Source organism: Scatophagus argus, chromosome 8 (genome assembly GCF_020382885.2).
Source record: "Scatophagus argus isolate fScaArg1 chromosome 8, fScaArg1.pri, whole genome shotgun sequence".
In the NCBI taxonomy this organism is placed as follows: Eukaryota; Metazoa; Chordata; class Actinopteri; family Scatophagidae; genus Scatophagus; species Scatophagus argus.
The window spans coordinates 25,510,893-25,529,308 of record NC_058500.1 but is presented as its reverse complement, the minus strand read 5'-3'; the positions used below and the strand labels follow the sequence as shown (position 1 = coordinate 25,529,308).

The 18,416-nt window shown below is 39.7% G+C and overlaps 1 protein-coding gene across 3 annotated transcripts in view; it reads right to left on the bottom strand.

The window, feature by feature from the left end:
• The window catches only part of LOC124063535 (ephrin type-B receptor 2-like), a 36,822-nt gene extending 23,597 nt beyond the window's left edge, over window positions 1-13,225 (bottom strand). For all 3 annotated transcript variants that reach the window (XM_046397288.1, XM_046397289.1, XM_046397290.1), the window contains exon 1: window positions 12,932-13,225. In XM_046397288.1, the coding sequence (XP_046253244.1) occupies window positions 12,932-13,004 (73 nt within the window). In that variant the 5' untranslated portion in view covers window positions 13,005-13,225. The remainder of the gene's footprint in view (window positions 1-12,931) is intronic.
• Between the last annotated feature and the right edge of the window lie 5,191 nt (window positions 13,226-18,416).

Below are 18,416 nucleotides of genomic sequence, written 5' to 3'. Positions count from 1 at the left end.
AATGTCACACCAGCACTGCTTTCCAAACACCAATTAAAACCACATTCTGAATTTTCCAACTCTCTCCCTTGTCAGGGATAGAAAACGGAGACAGATCATAACCAAGTACAGCGTCAGTGACCAGAAATTAGCAATCCAAAAATGATGACATTAAAAAACTGACAACCAACAGAAAATAGATTATATGGTTAGTTATTTCACAATGTATAACACATATATACTAGTTCAGTTGTGTCTTTTCAAATTTCATATAGCTAACAAAGAAGCTGAAGTTCATATGATGAATGTCATGCCATGATATGACACTGATAGACAAAATAAATGCTACAAATGCTATAAATGAATAAACATGCCTATAGGACATGCACAGAAGCCTGGCTGCACCCACACAGCCAGTAGTTTGTTGGCAACAGTCTGTTTCAAAAATACATATAGATGAAAATTTTAGATGAAAGTGACATATTTTGTCATTGGAGGGAACTCACTCCAACGAAATTCGTGCTCTGCATTTAACCCACCCACACAACACACACACACAACAAACCCGGGGCAGTGGGCGACCGCGTGCAGCGCCCGGGGAGCAGTGGGGGTCAGAATTCAACTACAAAGTTTTCTTTAAACCTACGTTCAGAACAGAGTCTTGGACCTGCACTTCTGATGATGTTCGGTTTTCAGCACATAGGCTGGGCTGCTCCACACATTTGAGTAAGATCACCAAGGCCTTCAGAAATCCTACAAAATCTTGATATGAAGGGCAGGTATGCAAATGTTCTCTTGAGGAAAATGGGCAAAATCTAGTGATCATGTTATGAATAAAGACTTTTAGCACAATTAACATTATACAACGCAAAGTATTTGTAAAAAAAAAGTATTATAAAGTCATGCCCAAACAAAGATTAACTTTATGTTATTAATGTCATGTCTTGCATTAGTTTTCAGAGTCATGCTGAAATAGGAGCATCCACTGTTCCATCCAAACGGCCCATTCTTCCGGCTGCTCGCTTCCTGTTAGTATCAGCAGCAATTAATGAGGAACTGTGAGGGAGCGGCGAGCCAGGTGTCAGAGCTGCTGCTAAACAGGAATAAAGAGGCCACGAGCACTGACCCGCAACCAATTCCCACAGACTCGACCAAGAAGGAAGAAACAGGGACAGAGGGGACTAATGATCTGAATGTCTCTACAGTCACACCAAATATGTGTTTGGCACTTTCACCAGTCATTTACAAGCAAGTAACTGTGAGTTAGAAATTCATTTCTCCACAGACAAAGATATTTAACTGATTTAAATTTGATTAAGTGTTTGATAATACAACATTTTGGGACTGATACCAATGGTACTTCTTCTTTTAAACATGTTGTCTATGTATGAACAGATTTTGGTTGGTAGAATAAAAAGGATTTAGATTCTATGGCTAACGCTGTACATATACAAATACACAAAAAATTAATGAATTATTTTTGGCTGAACGACAATTACACAATACGGACTGATATCACATATATTTCTTTAGCCAACCTAAAGAAAACACTGATTTCTGTTTTACATGTTTTTTTTATTTATATGCAAAACATCGTGTTAACACACTTTATGTACAGTATCTGTAGTTGTATACTGTGTGTGTAATTACTGTATTTGTGAATTGCATTACTCCAGAGTAAGGGTACTAACTATATTTTCTTCAGGCTTTATGTAGTTGGATTGATACAATAAATATTGATATTACAATACCTGCTTCTTTTGGCAAAATATTCGTATACATGCTGCATCTACAAGCTCCCCTCCAACTGAGGCTTGCTTGAGATCATCATGCATCTGTTAAGCTACAATGTGAATTCATTTTGCCAAGCTAATGTGAAATCTGTCATGATCAGAGAGAGGAGGTTAGAAGACACAAGTTAATATATTTCTAAATAATGTAGAGAAGTACTTGTACAGACTTGCATCTAAAATACAGGCAGGCTGACATTGGCTGGAGCTGCTGATGAGAGCTGGAGCAGGGAAATGGGGACAGTGTGGGCTGGAGAGGGTGGGGTTGCATTAGTATATGTTGCCCTCCTTTCGTGACTAGACAATCGTCATGGCAGCTCCTCATTCTCTGCAGTTTGAGCACAGCTGACTTGACGCAATATGGTGCTGGAAGTCAGGTGACATGAAGGGACTACTGAATATTTACATGAATGACATCCTGTACAAGCTGGAACTCAGTGACTGTTACTGGGCTGTAGTACCTTACTTATATTTCAAACCGACGTGGGATGCAATGTTTGCTGTCATCAGGTCATCTCTTTTTCTGTCCAATAACAGCCCCCTCCCATTTCCATCAGCTCCATCAGCCCCTGCATCCTTCATTCTTCCAGATATATATACATATATATATATATAAGTATAGAAATATATGTACACACACACACACTATATATATATGTAAGTATATATATATATATATATATATACATAGCGAGAGAGAGAGAGAGAGAGAGAGAGAGTGCGAGAGAGCTCTTGTTCTGCCTTTCTCTGCATGATTCAATGAAAAGTAGGGCAAAAGAGAAGGGAAGAGTGGGCCATGTCCAGCACACATAATCCTCGTCGGCTGCGCCACGCTCTGTATGCCACGCTGGATTAAACCCACAGAGATACATCAACGAAATTCACTTTGTTTTATGTCACAGTGCTGCCGCCATGCTGCTTTAGCACAAACTTTCATTCATTTCAACACAGTTTTCTGCCTTTTCTGATTTTTTTTATTAATTTAGCATTATTCAATGCAATGTGTTAATGTGTTTTGGTTTTGGTTTATGGTATATTGTGATAAATAAAGTTGTCTTTTCCTGCCTCAAACTAATCGATGCAACCTGTGTGCGTACATACACCAGAGCTATATTCTAGATCACTTGAGTTGAGTGAGGGTCAGAAATCAGGCCAGAAAAAAATTCTTCATTCTGTTGTCTTATTTTGTTCATAAAACAAATATACTAGAAATAAAATAATTTTTGCATGTTACAAGGTATGTGTTAGGCTACATGCCTAAACTGAGGATGCATGCGAAGGCACACTGTGGAAAGTAAGAATTACCAAAGTAAGAGTGAAGAACAATGCTCTGTATGTTTGTGAGTAAATGACAGCTCAGTGACAGAGGCTATAGTTTTAGAAACCCAACTTCAGCCTGAGACAAGACTAGAGGACTACAGTCTGGTCATACATAAAACACACAAGATAGGTCAACAGAACTCCAACAACACATTTTAATCCTGGGGGCTTTTCACTGGTTCATCCACACATATTCTTAATTACAAACAAAATTCTGGCCTGGATTCTGTTGTCTTCTGATGATGTTTCCATTCATCCTGCTAATTTTCCTGCTAATGGTAATGGTAGGAGTTCCAGCCATCACAGCTGAAGCCTCCACCAGAATGCACTGGAAGATAGGCAGGGTACACCAGAGAAACAGATTCACACCTATTGACAAATTAGAACTGCATCTGCATGTGTTGGAGGAGAACCAGCTGGTTTAAACCTTCTGGCACTCACTTTGATAAACTGAAAAGTAATGTATGTAATGTATTTTATTACTGGTATGTCTCGAGGATTTTAAAATGAGAGTCTTTTGTTTTAAACATTTGAAAACATGGTTTGGTGCAGAACAATAATAGATTACTGCTGTATGTAAATCAGTTGAGCAGACGCTAGTCTTAAATTACATAGAAATCAAAACACTCTAACTATCTGACAGTTAATCAAGCCAGTCATGCCCTGTAGGACTCCTGAGGGAGCTTGACCGCACCTTTCACCCCCAGTGTCCACCAGCGGATGTGGGTGTTGCTGCCGCGACAAACGCCGGAAACCTTCCGACCGCAGCTGCAAACAGCCGCCTCTGCAATGGTAACGTGGAACATGGCCGACTCGGACTCTACGTCCCCCACCACCGACAGGATACAACTGAAGCTCTGCCTTAGGTGGAAGTTGACGACCATTCTGACCAACTCCTCAGCCAGAATCTTGCCAAGGTACCCGACTAAATCTACCTGTCACCTTTTGCACTCCGAAAAATTTTATATACTAATACTGTTTTCACTATTATTTGTTTTCATATGTGTCCTTTAGTGTATTTTATTCTTTTTCTCTATTCTATTTTTATACTCAGTATTTCGTGTCATAGTGTGTTTTATTGTATTCAAATATACCGGACTGCTTTGATGACCTCATTTCCCCTCAGGGATGAGTAAAGTCATCTATCTATCTACCTATCTATCTATCTATCTATCTATCTATCTATCTATCTATCTATCTATCTATCTATCTTTGTCTGCTGCCCTATCCACACTGCACCGGACCCCTCTGACTCCTCTTGCAGGTGGTGGGCCCACTGGTGGACAGACCCATGCCCCTGCTTCAAGCTGGACCTGGCTAGGCCCCGAGGTGCTCGCAGACAGGCCCTTTCCCCAGGCCTGGCTCCAGGGCAGAGCCCCGGTAACCCTCCAGAAAGGGTACACTTGTCATTGTTTTTGCCTTTTATTCAGGTCTCTGTGAAAAACATTTTGTCTCACCTTTTCCTCCGTTCTGTTGTGTTCTGAACTATTAATTACTATTGTGGAATGTAGAATGCAAATGTGCAAGAAAGTTAAGTGACTTAAATCAGGTTTTGTTATTATTTGCATGTACAGTTATGCCATTTCTGCCACCAAACCTGTTGAGAATATTCATGTATGTTGAAATAAATATCGTCGTACATCTCTACATTTCTACCTGTCAATAATAATGCAAGGGAAACTGGTATAGCACATACCATAACATTATAGCACTGGGAGGTGGTTGAGGTGGTTAATATTTAGAACTGTCTCACCACAATCCAGGGTTCAAATCCTGCCTGTGGTTAGGATAAGACAACAGAGGTCGTTACTGTAATAGTTGCTTGGTAATAGTTTTCTAATAAATAATAAATAAATTCTGGTATGAGCACAACTCACTCCGGATTAGGGCCTGCCCATTTGGAGTCCAAATATGGATACAGATAATTTAGTTGGTTGAACAGATACAGTTGTGTGTGGAGGGGCTTAGCAGCTGCACTCATGCCATTGAGAGATCATAAAGAGTTGTTTGGAACAGTGCTGCACTGAGGCCCCAAGGGACACAAATCATTGATTTCAAATGAATGAATATCTGGCATTATTTTTAATATGGAACTTTTTTTCTGGTTTGGCTGGGGTTTCTGTTGGCTTGGCTGTTATTATAATGGAAATATTGTTACAGCATGTCTGACCATGACAGCTATCTGCATCAATTCCATCCATCCATCCATCCATCCATTCTCTATAGTGCTTACCTGTCAGGGTCACAGGGGGGCTGCACCCCATGCCAACTGACTGTGGGTGAGAGACAGGGTACACCCTGGACTGGTCTCCAGTCAATTGCAGGGCTGACACACAAAGACAGACAGCCACATACGCCCACGCTCATAGCTAGGGACAATGTAAAGTAGCTAATTAACCTAATGAGCATGTTTTTAGGACTGGGGGAGGAAGCCTGAGTACATGGAAAAAACCCACACAGACACAGGAAGAACATGAAAACTCCACACATAAGGGCCCAGACCCGGACTCAACCTGAAACCCCTCGCTGGCTGTTAGGCAACAGTGCTAACCACTGCAGCGCCTCTGCATCAATTCCATATATATATATATAAATAGTAATAATAGCAGATGACATTTATCATTTCAGGAACTGAAAGGACAAACTAGACAAGCTAGACAGACCAACTTCAATGTTAATGGACACTTCTCATAGAGCTGTTCCAAAACACAGTGTGGCCATTTATGTGACACTGCTGTGTCTGTCATGCTAACACCCTTTCTGTTATGTTCAAATTCCCAAGTTTTGTGAAGCCATCATAGGGCCAATGAAGAACTGGGTCATGAGCTGTTTTGATGCTCAGTATTTTCTGTCACTGCCCTCAGAAGCTAAAGAGCTCTGTGCTGCTGCCTGTGCTGAATATTGATTGATTTAGATAACTGACTGCCACTGTTAAATGTCAACAAAGGCCACTGAGAGCAGACTGGCTTCTTTCCAAGAACAAACAAAACATGTTGCCTCTAAAAAATGAGAGCAAATGCAAATAAGCAATAAGCTCAAATTATAGTTTTAAGGTCAAACTGAAGCTTGAAATATCAATTTTAGATATATTTTATATGTATATAAAATTGAATCAATACACTATATATATATATCTATATATATATATAGATATAGATATATATAACTATATAAATGACCTGTTTTCTACTTCTCTTTGGTCATAGTAAGTAGGACTTGCATGGGCAAGAATCGGGCAATACAGCATGTATTGTAATACAGGGGTTGCAATTCATTATATTGCAATATTGTAAGGAAGGTGATACATTGTTTAATAGGCCTATGCTTTTTGTGTTTATTTAAGAAATAAATTACCAGGAAATTCAATACACTAGTTGGGTAAGACTGCAGTTATCCTAATCCCTATTTCTTTAATTTTTCTATATAACAACACTAGCTGTTGGAGTGGGGCATGCTGGCAGGGAATGGCACAGCAATGGTCACTGGAACTGGGCCTGTGGACAAAGAAACCAGGCTCATCAGCTTCTACAGACATCATGTCATGAGGAGAGATGAGTAAATCTCAGACTGGACTTTACTTACAGCTTTCTTGCTGATGAACTACTGAGCAATATCAGCTGGCCCTGTCTTGTATTATTGCACTTGCTTGATGTCTTGCTGTGTTGGGGAAGTTGTTGACTTGCTAGTTTTTGGTCACAAGTTCATATTTACAACTTTGGTGTAAAAGTGAATTGCCATCAGAACCTGCAGGGATCACAAAAAACACAAATTTTTAAATAATGTTGCTTTATTTCACTGAAATAGATGTGAAAATATTTTTTGCCCTAGACGCTGTTTTTCTCTGCTGCTCTTTGTCACTGAAAAAATGCAGAATCCAAAAATAATAATGAAAATTAAAAAAAGTGGTTGACTGAGCTGATATATTTTTTCCAATGCTCATACCCTACTGTAGATGCTGTATAAGGAAGAGTCTTATGTTTTGATTTATGATCGTTCTCATTATTGGATAACTCAATACAACTTCGGCATTGCAGAGGTAAATACTAAACTGTATGGATAAAAGTTTTGGGTCAAATGACCATTACACCAACAGGGAACTTAAATGACATTGCATTTTAAATACATTACAGATTTCCAGGTGTAACAGCATCCACTCTTCTGGGATGGCTTTTTACAAGATTTTGGAGTATTTCTGTGGGAATTTTTGCCCATTCATACAGTATAGCAATAGTGAGGTCAAAATCAAAAGATTAAATTCTTGTGGACTATAAACTGAACTCTGAAGTAGTGTGCGTTTTCTGCATTTTCATGTTTCATATTTCTTTGTAATTCATAACACCTTTTGGTTGGTTCCTGTTGTTGCATGCATTCAAGAGATACAGTCATCATAGTTTATTATAACTTTGATCTTGTTTTAAACAGTTTTGTCCATCACTTCTCTCAGTAAGAACTAGATACACAGTGAGTGACTCAGTCTAAGTTCGATGGGGGATCAAACACAGATCAGAAAAAAAACCCTGTAAAAATCCATTACAGTTTACAGACCCAATTCTCTATTCAACTTTGATTTCACTGTATTTATTGTATGCATTTTACACAACGTGTGGTTATTACGCACACGAAATTAAGTCTTTCATATGGACAAACTGTAAAACTTCACCATGATGTAACCTTAAAATCGCCTTATTAACAGTATATCTTTAAAGTTGTTTGTGGGATGAAATAGTGCTGTTTCCTCTTGCACAAATGTGAAACTTGATGCAGTTTATTTATTTATTTATTTTGAGGTGTTATGATGGTAGCAAAAAATCCAAAAGAGTAAACATATGGGATATATTTGGTTGTCAATTGTTCAACCTCATTTGTTCAATTTTATTTAAATTGCATGCAACCTTGTCAAAAGCTTTGGAGCTATGGTTGGTAGCTGAACATATTTAGACAGCATAATCATTAATGTCATGTTCTAACAGCTTTTGTTCTGGTTTCAGGCTTTCTTGCAGATGCTGAATCTGGCTCCAGAGATTACCTCTCATGCAAACCAAAAAGCACTAGTGAGGACCAACACTGAAGGGTGATAAGACCTGGTTCACACTTAAAAGGAGATTTAATCTAATATATAGTGCATGTTTTTGATTGGGGCAGCACGCTGGTGCAGTGGTTAGCACTGTCACCTCATAGCAAGAGGGTTCCAGGTTCGAATCCCGGTCTGGGCCCTTCTATGTGGAGTTTGCATGTTCTCCCTGTGCCTGCGTGGGTTTTCTCCGGGTACTCCGGCTTCCTCCCACAATACCAAAAACATGTACATTAAGTTAATTGGCTACTCTACATTGCCCCTAGGTGTGAGTGTGAGAGTGTGTGGTTGTTTGTCTTTGTGTGTTGCCCCTGCGATTGACTGGCGACCAGTCCAGGGTGAACCCCCGCCTCTTGGAACTATGCGAGCACAGGGAGGAACAGACACAGACAGACTCTGCACCAGCCAGAACTGTGCCCACATGGTATTTCCCTAAACAAGTTTGTATTTGTTTGATTCTTACAAAGCATGTAACTTAAAGCAAACCTGGGACAGGATATTATCCCAGTGAAGAAGGATGTGTGTGATGAACATACTTTAGAAATTTTACCCCTCTGATGCACTTGCAGAAAAGACTGAGGCAGATTTTTTGTTGTGTGTTTTACAAACTCTCATCACCTGTGACTGAAGATACCAACCAAATGCTGCAATCAAGACCCCTCACTGTTCATTTTCTCTTTCTCCTTCTCCTCGCTTTCTCGCTTTCACTTTCTCTGTCATGCAGTTCACATCTACAGTGCAAAAGTCTTGTTGCCAAGCTAGACTGTCATGCTGTTCTCTTACAATGTTTTTGAAGCTATACTAATTTAGCACCTCAGTTAATGTCGATATTTAATAATTGAATTGGAATTGTTTCTTAACCTTGCCAGTTCTTTAATACAAATGTTTTGTAACAAACTATAGTAACAAACTATAGCAACATTTTATTGAATGTTACTAATTTATTTGGACTTAAAAAGTTTAAAAAATTATTGTGAAGCCTACAGTTATTCTATTGTCATACACTGTAGCCAAATACATGGTTGTTAAAAAAAATTATAGAAGATACACTTTAAAAATAATAATAAATAAAACAATTATGAGGAGAAATGGTGTCAACTTCCATGGACATTAATAAAATGCTGTTATCTCTACTGCTATCTCTCGATACATACATACATAAATAATGACGTGATAATGCAAGCTGTTGCAACAATCTGCCACTAGAGTGCAGTGTCATGTTTAGCATAGGCCTGACAGCATAACCTGGGTAGCTAAACATGTTATGAACTAAATAACACTGGCACACCACACTACTGATTTGAGCTATGGCACAGCCCCTCTAAGGACAGCCTGTCCACACCCTATTAACACCCACTGTACCAAAAGGTGACTGCAGATCCCCTAAAGGGCACTCGTGAGATGAACGGTATTGAATGAAGCTAAGTGGCTATTTTATTAATAAATACAAATATATAATTATATATATTTATTTACACCTACTTCTAGACCAAAACACCCAGATTTTATTTTAGTTTTTGCAGATATATTATATATATCAGAATATATATAAATTGATTATATATCAGAATCGAAAAGAAAAAATACTAATGCCCGTTCGTCTTACATGGCAGAAGGTTTTGCCTATAAAGCACTACCATTCTGCTAATGTATGTTGATTGGTCAGTTAAAGATTTGCAACTAGCAGCGTTACATTACAGTAGGCTAACTTCAATTGTCATAATTGAACATGACCACAATAATACGGTTTCGGTTTTGTGCATTATAGTCCTTATGTATTTTCCTAATGAGAGCTACAGTAGACGTTTGAAGCTTAGTTAAAACAAAACACAAACTTGTGCTTGATTGATGTGTGAAACCAAAATGCAGAAAACGCATATGCTGCAAATACTTAAATACAAATATAAACACAACAAGGTATTTTATCACAAAAAAGCCACGGAATTTTAATCTAATAAAACTGTATCTGTTGTTTCTAAGGGTAGATACTGAAAACTAAAGAAAATCAGCAGAAAAAAGTTTTTTTGCATAACAAAAGTTACATTTTGGGGCTATAGCTGCACAAGCCCCCGTTCATTTTGGCCTATCTCACGAGTGCCCCCTACATAACAGGAAGTGGAAGAGAGTGGATGTTCTTCCTATAATAGAGCTTTTTTGCCTTGGCGTACAATATGCCGTACTGTATGTGACCTACAAGTTCTGCTGAGATTTTTACATGTGATTCTTGTGATTGTGTTTTGAAGTATAATAAAGCCAAAGCCATTTTCAGTCAGCTGATTATAGACTTGCCTTTCACACATCTTCAAATGTAATCTCATACATTACTTAGTTAGCTTTTTTCCCTTTAAAACAATATTCAGTTTCAGAGCTGGTGCTAGTTTCAGTGTCACTCCTCAACATTCCCTACATTCAGACCAGAAAAATTCTTCCTCCCGGCTGTCCAAAGCTCCTTTGCTAGCAACAGCAGGTCTGATGGGGAATGAACTGGGACGCCATCCCCTTTGCTAACAAAATGGCCAAAATCTGTCCCTCTTTTTATCCTTCCTTGCCATCACCATTGGGTCTTATCTTATCCGTTCCTGCTGAGGGAAAACTAACACATCATCCACCGGTTAGCAGCAACTACGTCCTTCGGCATCTGGACTGCACAGGAACCTACGCTAGTTTCCCTTCAGGGATAAATAAAGGAATTCTGATTCTGATTCTGATAGGATCCTGTTCGTGGACTTCAGCTCTGCCTTTAACACAATCATCCAAGCTATCCTACAGGACAATCTCTCCCAGCTGAGTGTACCTGACTCCACCTGCAGGTGGATCACTGACTTCCTGTCTGACAGGAAACAGCACGTAAGGATGGGGAAGCACGTCTCTGATTCCCAGACCATCAGTACTGGATCACAGAGCTGTGTTCTTTCTGCTCTGCTTTACTCCCTGTATACAAACACCTGCACCTCCAGCCATCAGAATGTCAAGCTCCTGAAGTTTGCAGATGATACCACCCTCATTGGACTCATCTCTGATGGGGATGAGTCGGCCTACAGATGGGAGATCGACCGTCTGGTGACTTGGTGCAGGCTCAACAACCTGGAGCTCAATGCCCTCAAAGCAGTGGAGATGACAGTGGACTTCAGGACAGACCCACCCCCCCGCTTGCTCCCATCACCCTGTGTGGCTCCCCTGTGGTTACTGTGGAGCCTTTCCACTTCCTGGGAACCACCATCACACAGGACCTCAAATGGGAGCTGAACATCAGCCAAAACAAATTCCTCGTAGGTAGAACCTACCTGGCAATAAAAGTTTTTCTGATTCTGATTCTGATATGAACTCCAACAACCCCCCATTGCCTCAAGCTCCAAATCCAGTCCAAGTAGAATCACCCAGATGCACTGAGCTAACCAACAACACCTACAGCTACCAGCAATTAGCAGCTGCCTCAACAACAAGCAAAGCTATCTGTCCGACAGGAAGGTCGGTAAAACTGTTTGTCTGACATAATTGGTGATGTGTGTCTAAAATGTTACACACTTCTTATTAAAGAGAACTTACACTGTTCAAGAATTGCAGAGATGCTGGTACACGTCAGCATACCAAAAGGTAGAGGAGATTATTTTAGAGTAATTTAGTAACATAATACTGCTTTAAATAAGGCTGTAATGTCAATGTATACTGAAATCATCTTATTCATATAAGTTACATGATATTCCTACTGGGTGGCACTGTGGTGCGGTGGTTAGCACTGTCACCTCACAGCAAGATGGCTCCAGGTTCACATTGCCAGCTGGGATAGGCTCCAGCCCCACTGCGACCCTGACAGATGGGTGCTATAAAAAAAATGGATGGATGGATATCGCTACTGAGACTGAAATTTTCAAATCCAAAGTTTTCTAGGCTTTGCCATGTAACCAAATAAAGATATTTTGTAAGTATTGCATCTCATTATATAAACCTTACTCCAGATTCAGAAAGGTATATTTAGTGTCACTGGTATTTAAGGTAAAGTTCTGCGGGTTTGAACAATGTTTGGCTGCTCAACATTTGTATTAACTGACTCACAGCAGGTCAGAGGTTAAAACACCTTGTATTTATGTATAATATTTCATTAATGCAATACAAAAATAATAATTAAAAAAAATAGGTTATGCACAGGTGGAGCAGATAGGTAGACTACTGGATGGATATGCTTGTTTAGATGGGAAGTACATGTTGAATATCTATCAGCTGTCTTTCTCTGTGTCTTTCTTCAGTGTACTTGGATCCTGGAGGTTCAACAGTCCAGAATCCTACCAGACTTAACTACAGATCAACATACATACTTTGTGTGCTGTTCCCTATAATTTAAATATTAGTTATGCTACATGTTACATATGTAATATAGAATACAAACACACATGTTGCACAGGAATGCAGTGACCGCTGTGCGACAGTGAGCAACATTGCAGAGATTATTAAATTATTAAATTACTAAAAGCAACAATAGTCTATTATATTCCCGGCGGCCTTTAATGAAGTGAAATAAAGAGTACGAGCCAAAGACACAGATAAATCCAGCCTAGCCTTCAAACATTCTGGCAGCTTGACTTCTTCACAGCTATAGTGAGCTTTAATAGAGCTACATTCAAACACCACCTGACTATTTTCCACAGGATTCAGCTGTTGTTAAACGCGGATAAAATGTGTTTGGCGGATTTTTTTATTTTTTTTTTCCATAAACGTTGGAGCTCTGCTGTCCCTGTCGCTCTACACGCCATGTCCACATTCGAGCGAGACTTACCTTCAATAGCCCATACCGTTGGGAGTATCCATAGAAGATACAAAATATCCATAATCACAGTCATTCCAGCCATTTGTCTGTGAAAAAAAAAATGAAAAAAGAACCAGCAATGCCTTCTTCACGCAGCCGTCATCAGCGGGACATTGGCTGCGGATTCATTCAGAGCCGTAGCGCATCATCCTCATCCTTCTCATCATCATCATCATCACCAGCAGCAGCAGCAGCAGCAGCCGAGGGATACAAGCTAAGGAGCTGCTGCTCAGGCGAGTTTGGGCCAAACCAAAAGGCAGGGGGCGGGAAATCACGATGCATTCAGTGACTTGTTCACGCAAGGTTTATTTTGAAATGCCACGAAGAAAGAGCTCTTATTAATGAACACTGTGCGAGGAATTGTAGGTGAATCAACTAATCAGAGCAAGTATTCGTATTTCTATTTATTAATTTGCTTACAGTGGTTGAAAGTATCTAACTAGCTTACATTTTAAATACTGTTCTTAAATATACTTGCATTTTACTTGAGAATTTCTAATGCTTCCACTTTGTACTTCTACACTGTTGCAATTTAAAGGAAAATATTTTACCCCACTATATATTTTTTCAGCTGTAGCTCCATGTAACTTTTCAGATTAAAGTTTTCTCATAAAATTCATATAAAAATGACTGTTTTACATTTACATTTATTACATTTATGGTGCAATGTCTAGTTAGAGCCCCCTAGTTATTTAGATGCAAAGCAATGATAACATGGAAATAATAATGTTAGTCAAGTTAGTAAAAAGTGCTGTATACTGTACATGCCAATATTATACTAGAACCACTGGAACAATAAAAGCAACCGAACTGAGTATGAATTCCTCCCAATGTGTTCTTCAGTATGGAAAACATCTGGAACACAACTTAGACCAGTAAAGTTATGCTTATGTTCATTCTAGCAGTACAGAAGTGTAGGTAAGTGGTATCATCGTGGAAAAAAGTTGTGGTAGTAATAATATTTACAAATAAAAGATTATTCATAAAATGAAAGGAAACTTTGGTATCAAAATACATCTGTCACAAAAGATTTTTATACTGAAAATGAACTTGTAATTTTATTGTTGTATAGTGTACTAATTACTTTAAGTATACTTAGAGTGAATGTGGTTGTGTGTTTGCCAAAGCATTATCTCTCTTCCATCATTTCAACCACATTGCACATCTTTTAACCATAGATGTATAAATAGAACTAAATACCAAATGCAAAGATGGCAACTATTTAATCCATTAAGGACTGTTTGCCTGGCACATATGTCTAAAGAAGTTGTCTAGCTTTTGTTTTGTTCTTGGTTATGAGGCCCACTCAATATGTGCTGTAGTGTTTCTTTGGCCGTGCCTGCAAGTTCCCACTCAACAACTCTACAGCTGATCTGTCTGATCTATTTCATAACCTAAGACTGGCGAGAGCAAAGTGAGGGAGAGGGAGAGGGAGAGGGAGGGAGAGAGAGAGAGGAAGAGGAAGAGAAATAGCTCAGTGAGGAAATAGAGCAGAAGAATATGGGCCCGACAAAAAGGAATTCGGACTGCCTCCAGATGAGTGAGGGCTGCAAAACAACAGATTAGAAAAGCCCAGGGCTTGTTCCCATGGAAACCTTTGCCCACAGAGACACCAATGAGAAAGCAGCAGATTGTAGGTCAGACGCACCATCAGCAATCCAATCAGACGTAATCTGTCTTGACTTGTGGGTCATAGATTGAGCAGTAAAGCTTGTGCTTTTCTATGGCAGCTTTCGTTGTCAGGGTTCCAGTTTCTGCTATCAGAACAGAGCAGTGTCTCTGTAATCATTGGTGCACTGCAAATATATTAAAATTCAGACCAGCTATCAAAAAAGTCCCCCAAATGAAGCAACAAAATGTTGTTTGTCCATGTCTGCTAAACTGAAACAGACAAGAGTATCTGCCTCTCAGCATGATGACATCATTAGTCTGTGCCTTGTAAAGCTATTTCAGTGGTGTTGCACACTCACTCACCACACAAACACACACACACACACACACACACACACACACACATCACATGGGTGCTTCTGCCTTGTTGACATGTATTTATGTATGATAATCTATAATTGACAGCTTTGGAATAATTAATTATCTCTGAAAAATCAGATTGGGATCGGCTGCTTCAGCCCAGCCGGAGAGTGGAACAAACCTGAGACCATTGGGCCCTCAGGAGAGGCTTTTAGACTGGTTTTGTTTATTTCATCATTATAAATTTTGAGTAAAGTTCAAGCGACTTGAGGTTTCTTAACTCTGCTCAACCCTGATTCCAAATTAAGAACCTGTGGTTTGTTTTAATGGAGTCCTAGGCTCTCCAAACCTAGGTGGCGTTGTTGGCCTTTTACTGAACACATTTTATTTAAATTATTCTCTTAAATTACAGATGCCTGAAGGTCCGACATTCATCTTTTCCAACAATAATACGCAAGTATAAACACCATGTAAATGCACAGCCATCATACCATTCAGGAAGGAGACCCCAGAACAACAACAAAAGACCTTGTAAAAACGCTTGCTGAAACTGGTTACAGAGTATCATTATCCACAGTAAACATAAGCTGCAACATAAGCTGAACATAAGCAACATAAGCTGAAAGGCCATGTAGCGAGGAAAAAGTTGCTCCTCCCAAACCACCAAGTTCTTCATTTTGGAGACATAAACTTCAGGTATGGATGGGTCTTCCAAATGGAAAGTAACCTCCAAATTGATTTAAAAATCGCTTAAGAGCAACAAAGTGAAGACCTCAATCCTATAGAACATTTGTGGACTGAAGATGAGCAAGGACGCCTACAAACTTGAGTCACCTCCACCACTTTCCACCAGGAGGCATGTGCCAAAGTTCCAGCAAAATATTGTGAGAGGCTTGAAGAGGGCTACTCAAAAGGTTTGAGCCAAGTTCAACAGTGAAAGTAATTCTACCAAATAGCAACCAAGTAAAGTAAAATTGTGACTTAGAAGAAAGTAATAAAAAATTCTCTCTCTCATATACATACATACATAGATAAATAAATACAGTGCATCCCAAAAGTATTCACACCGCTTCACTTTTTCCACATGTTGTTATGTTACAGTCTCATTTCAAAATGGATTAAATTAATTTTTTCCCTCAAAATTCTAATTCTGTGTTTCTACAAAACACAACATAATGACAAAGTGAAACAAGTTTGCTTGAATTTTTTTGCAAATTTATTAAAAATGAAAAACAAAAAATATACATAAATATTCATACCCTTTGCCATAACACTCAAAATTGAGCTCAGGTGCATCCTGTTTCCATTGATCATCCTTCAGAGGTTTCCACAACTTGAGTTGAGTCCACCTGTGGTAAATTCAGTTGATTGGGAATGATTTGGAAAGGCACATACCTGTCTATATAAGCCCTCACAGTTAGTGCATGTCAGAGCACAAACCAAGCCATGAAGTCAAAGGAATTGTCTGTAGACCACTGAGACAGGATTGTGTCGAGGCACAGATCTGGGGAAGAGCACAGAAAGATTTCTGCCGCATTAAAGGTCCCAAAGAGCACAGTAGCCTCCATAACCCATAAGTGGAAGAAGTTTGGAACCACCAGAACTCTTCCTAGAGCTGGCCCCCAACTAAACTGAGTGATCGGGGTAGAAGGGCCTTAGTCAGGGAGGTGACCAACAACCCAATGGTCACTCTGACAGAGCACCAGCATTGTTCTGTGGAGAGGGGAGAACCTTCAAGAGGGACAACCATTTCTGCAGTACTCCACCAATCAGGCCTGTATGGCAGAAAACAGAAGCCACTCCTCAGTAAAATGCACATGAAAGCCCATCAGGAGATTGCCAAAAGGCACCTGGACTCTCAGACCATGAGAATCAAAATTCTCTGGTCTGATGAAACAAAGATTGAACTCTTTAGCATGAATGACAAACGTCATGTACGCAATGACACTTGCAGGTACTTGGTTTGTGCTCTGACGAATGCAGGTATTTGTTTCCTGTATATTTATTCTTTTTTAATGTACATCCTTCCCTTTTCCTTGCATGCTTTGCACCCCCTATATCCTCTTTGCTGCTGTATTATTGTAATTTCCCAGTTATGGGACTAATAAAGGATTATCTTATTTTATCTTATCTTAAATGAGCGAGCAGCTAATGGATGGAACTCATCCAAAGTGGCTAACCCAAGGGAGGACAGTCCTCATCATGAAGGATCCTGAGAAGGGTGCAGTCCCATCCAACTACTGGCCAATAACCTGCCTCTGCACAGCATGGAAGCTCCTGTCAGGCTTCATAGTTGCTAAGATAAGTAGACACATGAATGCATACATAAGTGTGGCTCAGAAGGGAACTGGTAGTAATACCAAGGGAGCCAAGCACCAGCTACAGGTCGAAAGAGCAGTCACTGCCAGACCAGGCAGACCAACCTGTGCCTATAACTCAATGCCACACACATGGATACTGCAATGGCTGGAAATGTACAACACCAATAGGATACTAAGAGCCTTCATTAAGAACTTGATGGGGCTGTGGCAGACAACCCTAGAGATCAAGTCAAAGCCAGTTGCACAAGTTACCATCAAGTGTGACATATACCAAGGTGATGTGCTATCCCTACATAAGCTTGAACCCCCTCAGTCAGATCATCACAAAGAGTGGTTATGGATGCCGGTTCGAAAGTGGAGCAACCATCAGCCACCTCCTCTGCATGGATGACAGCTAGCTGTATGCCAAGAGTGAGCAAGACACTGAAGAAGTGGCTGATATTAAGAAGTCATACCAATGGCTGTATTAAGAAGGATGTATTCATGTATGCACAAGAACAGGCAAGATCAACGGAGGCTGGATTCTATCACACCAGGCAGGTGTGATCCCAGGTGCAGGCTATGCAAAGTTTCAGCTAAGACAATTCTGCACATAGCACCAGAGTCTAAGATGATGGTAGGAACAGCATACATGGAATGCCATAACTAAGTAGCTGGCATAGTATACAGGAACATTTGCTCAAGGAAGACACCTTCTAGGGCGACTGAAAATGACCAAGCTATGATCCTGTGGGACTTCCAGACCCAGACTCACAAAATGGTTATGGCAAACCAGCCAGACATTGTGGTGGTCTGCAAATAACAGAAGAATGCAGTGGTGATAGATGTTGCAATTCCAAGTGACAGCAACAGTTGTAACAAACTGAAAAGACTTTAAAACAAGAAATGTTCAGACATTATTGCTTGAGTAAATGGCATGGTCTCACAGAGGACTTCTTATGGCTCAATTAAAGTAGCTGGAATATATTCATATATTGCTATTGAACTACATTATTTCTTATCACCATCAGACATAGTTTTATTAACTTTCTTTGTAAAGCGTAGGCCTGGTGTTTGCCATATGAGCCACATGAGCAAGTAACAGGTGAGGAGGTTTTCCTGTGCCTGACATGACATGACATGTTAAAGAGTGAAGTTTTCAATCTACTCTTAAATGTTGAAAG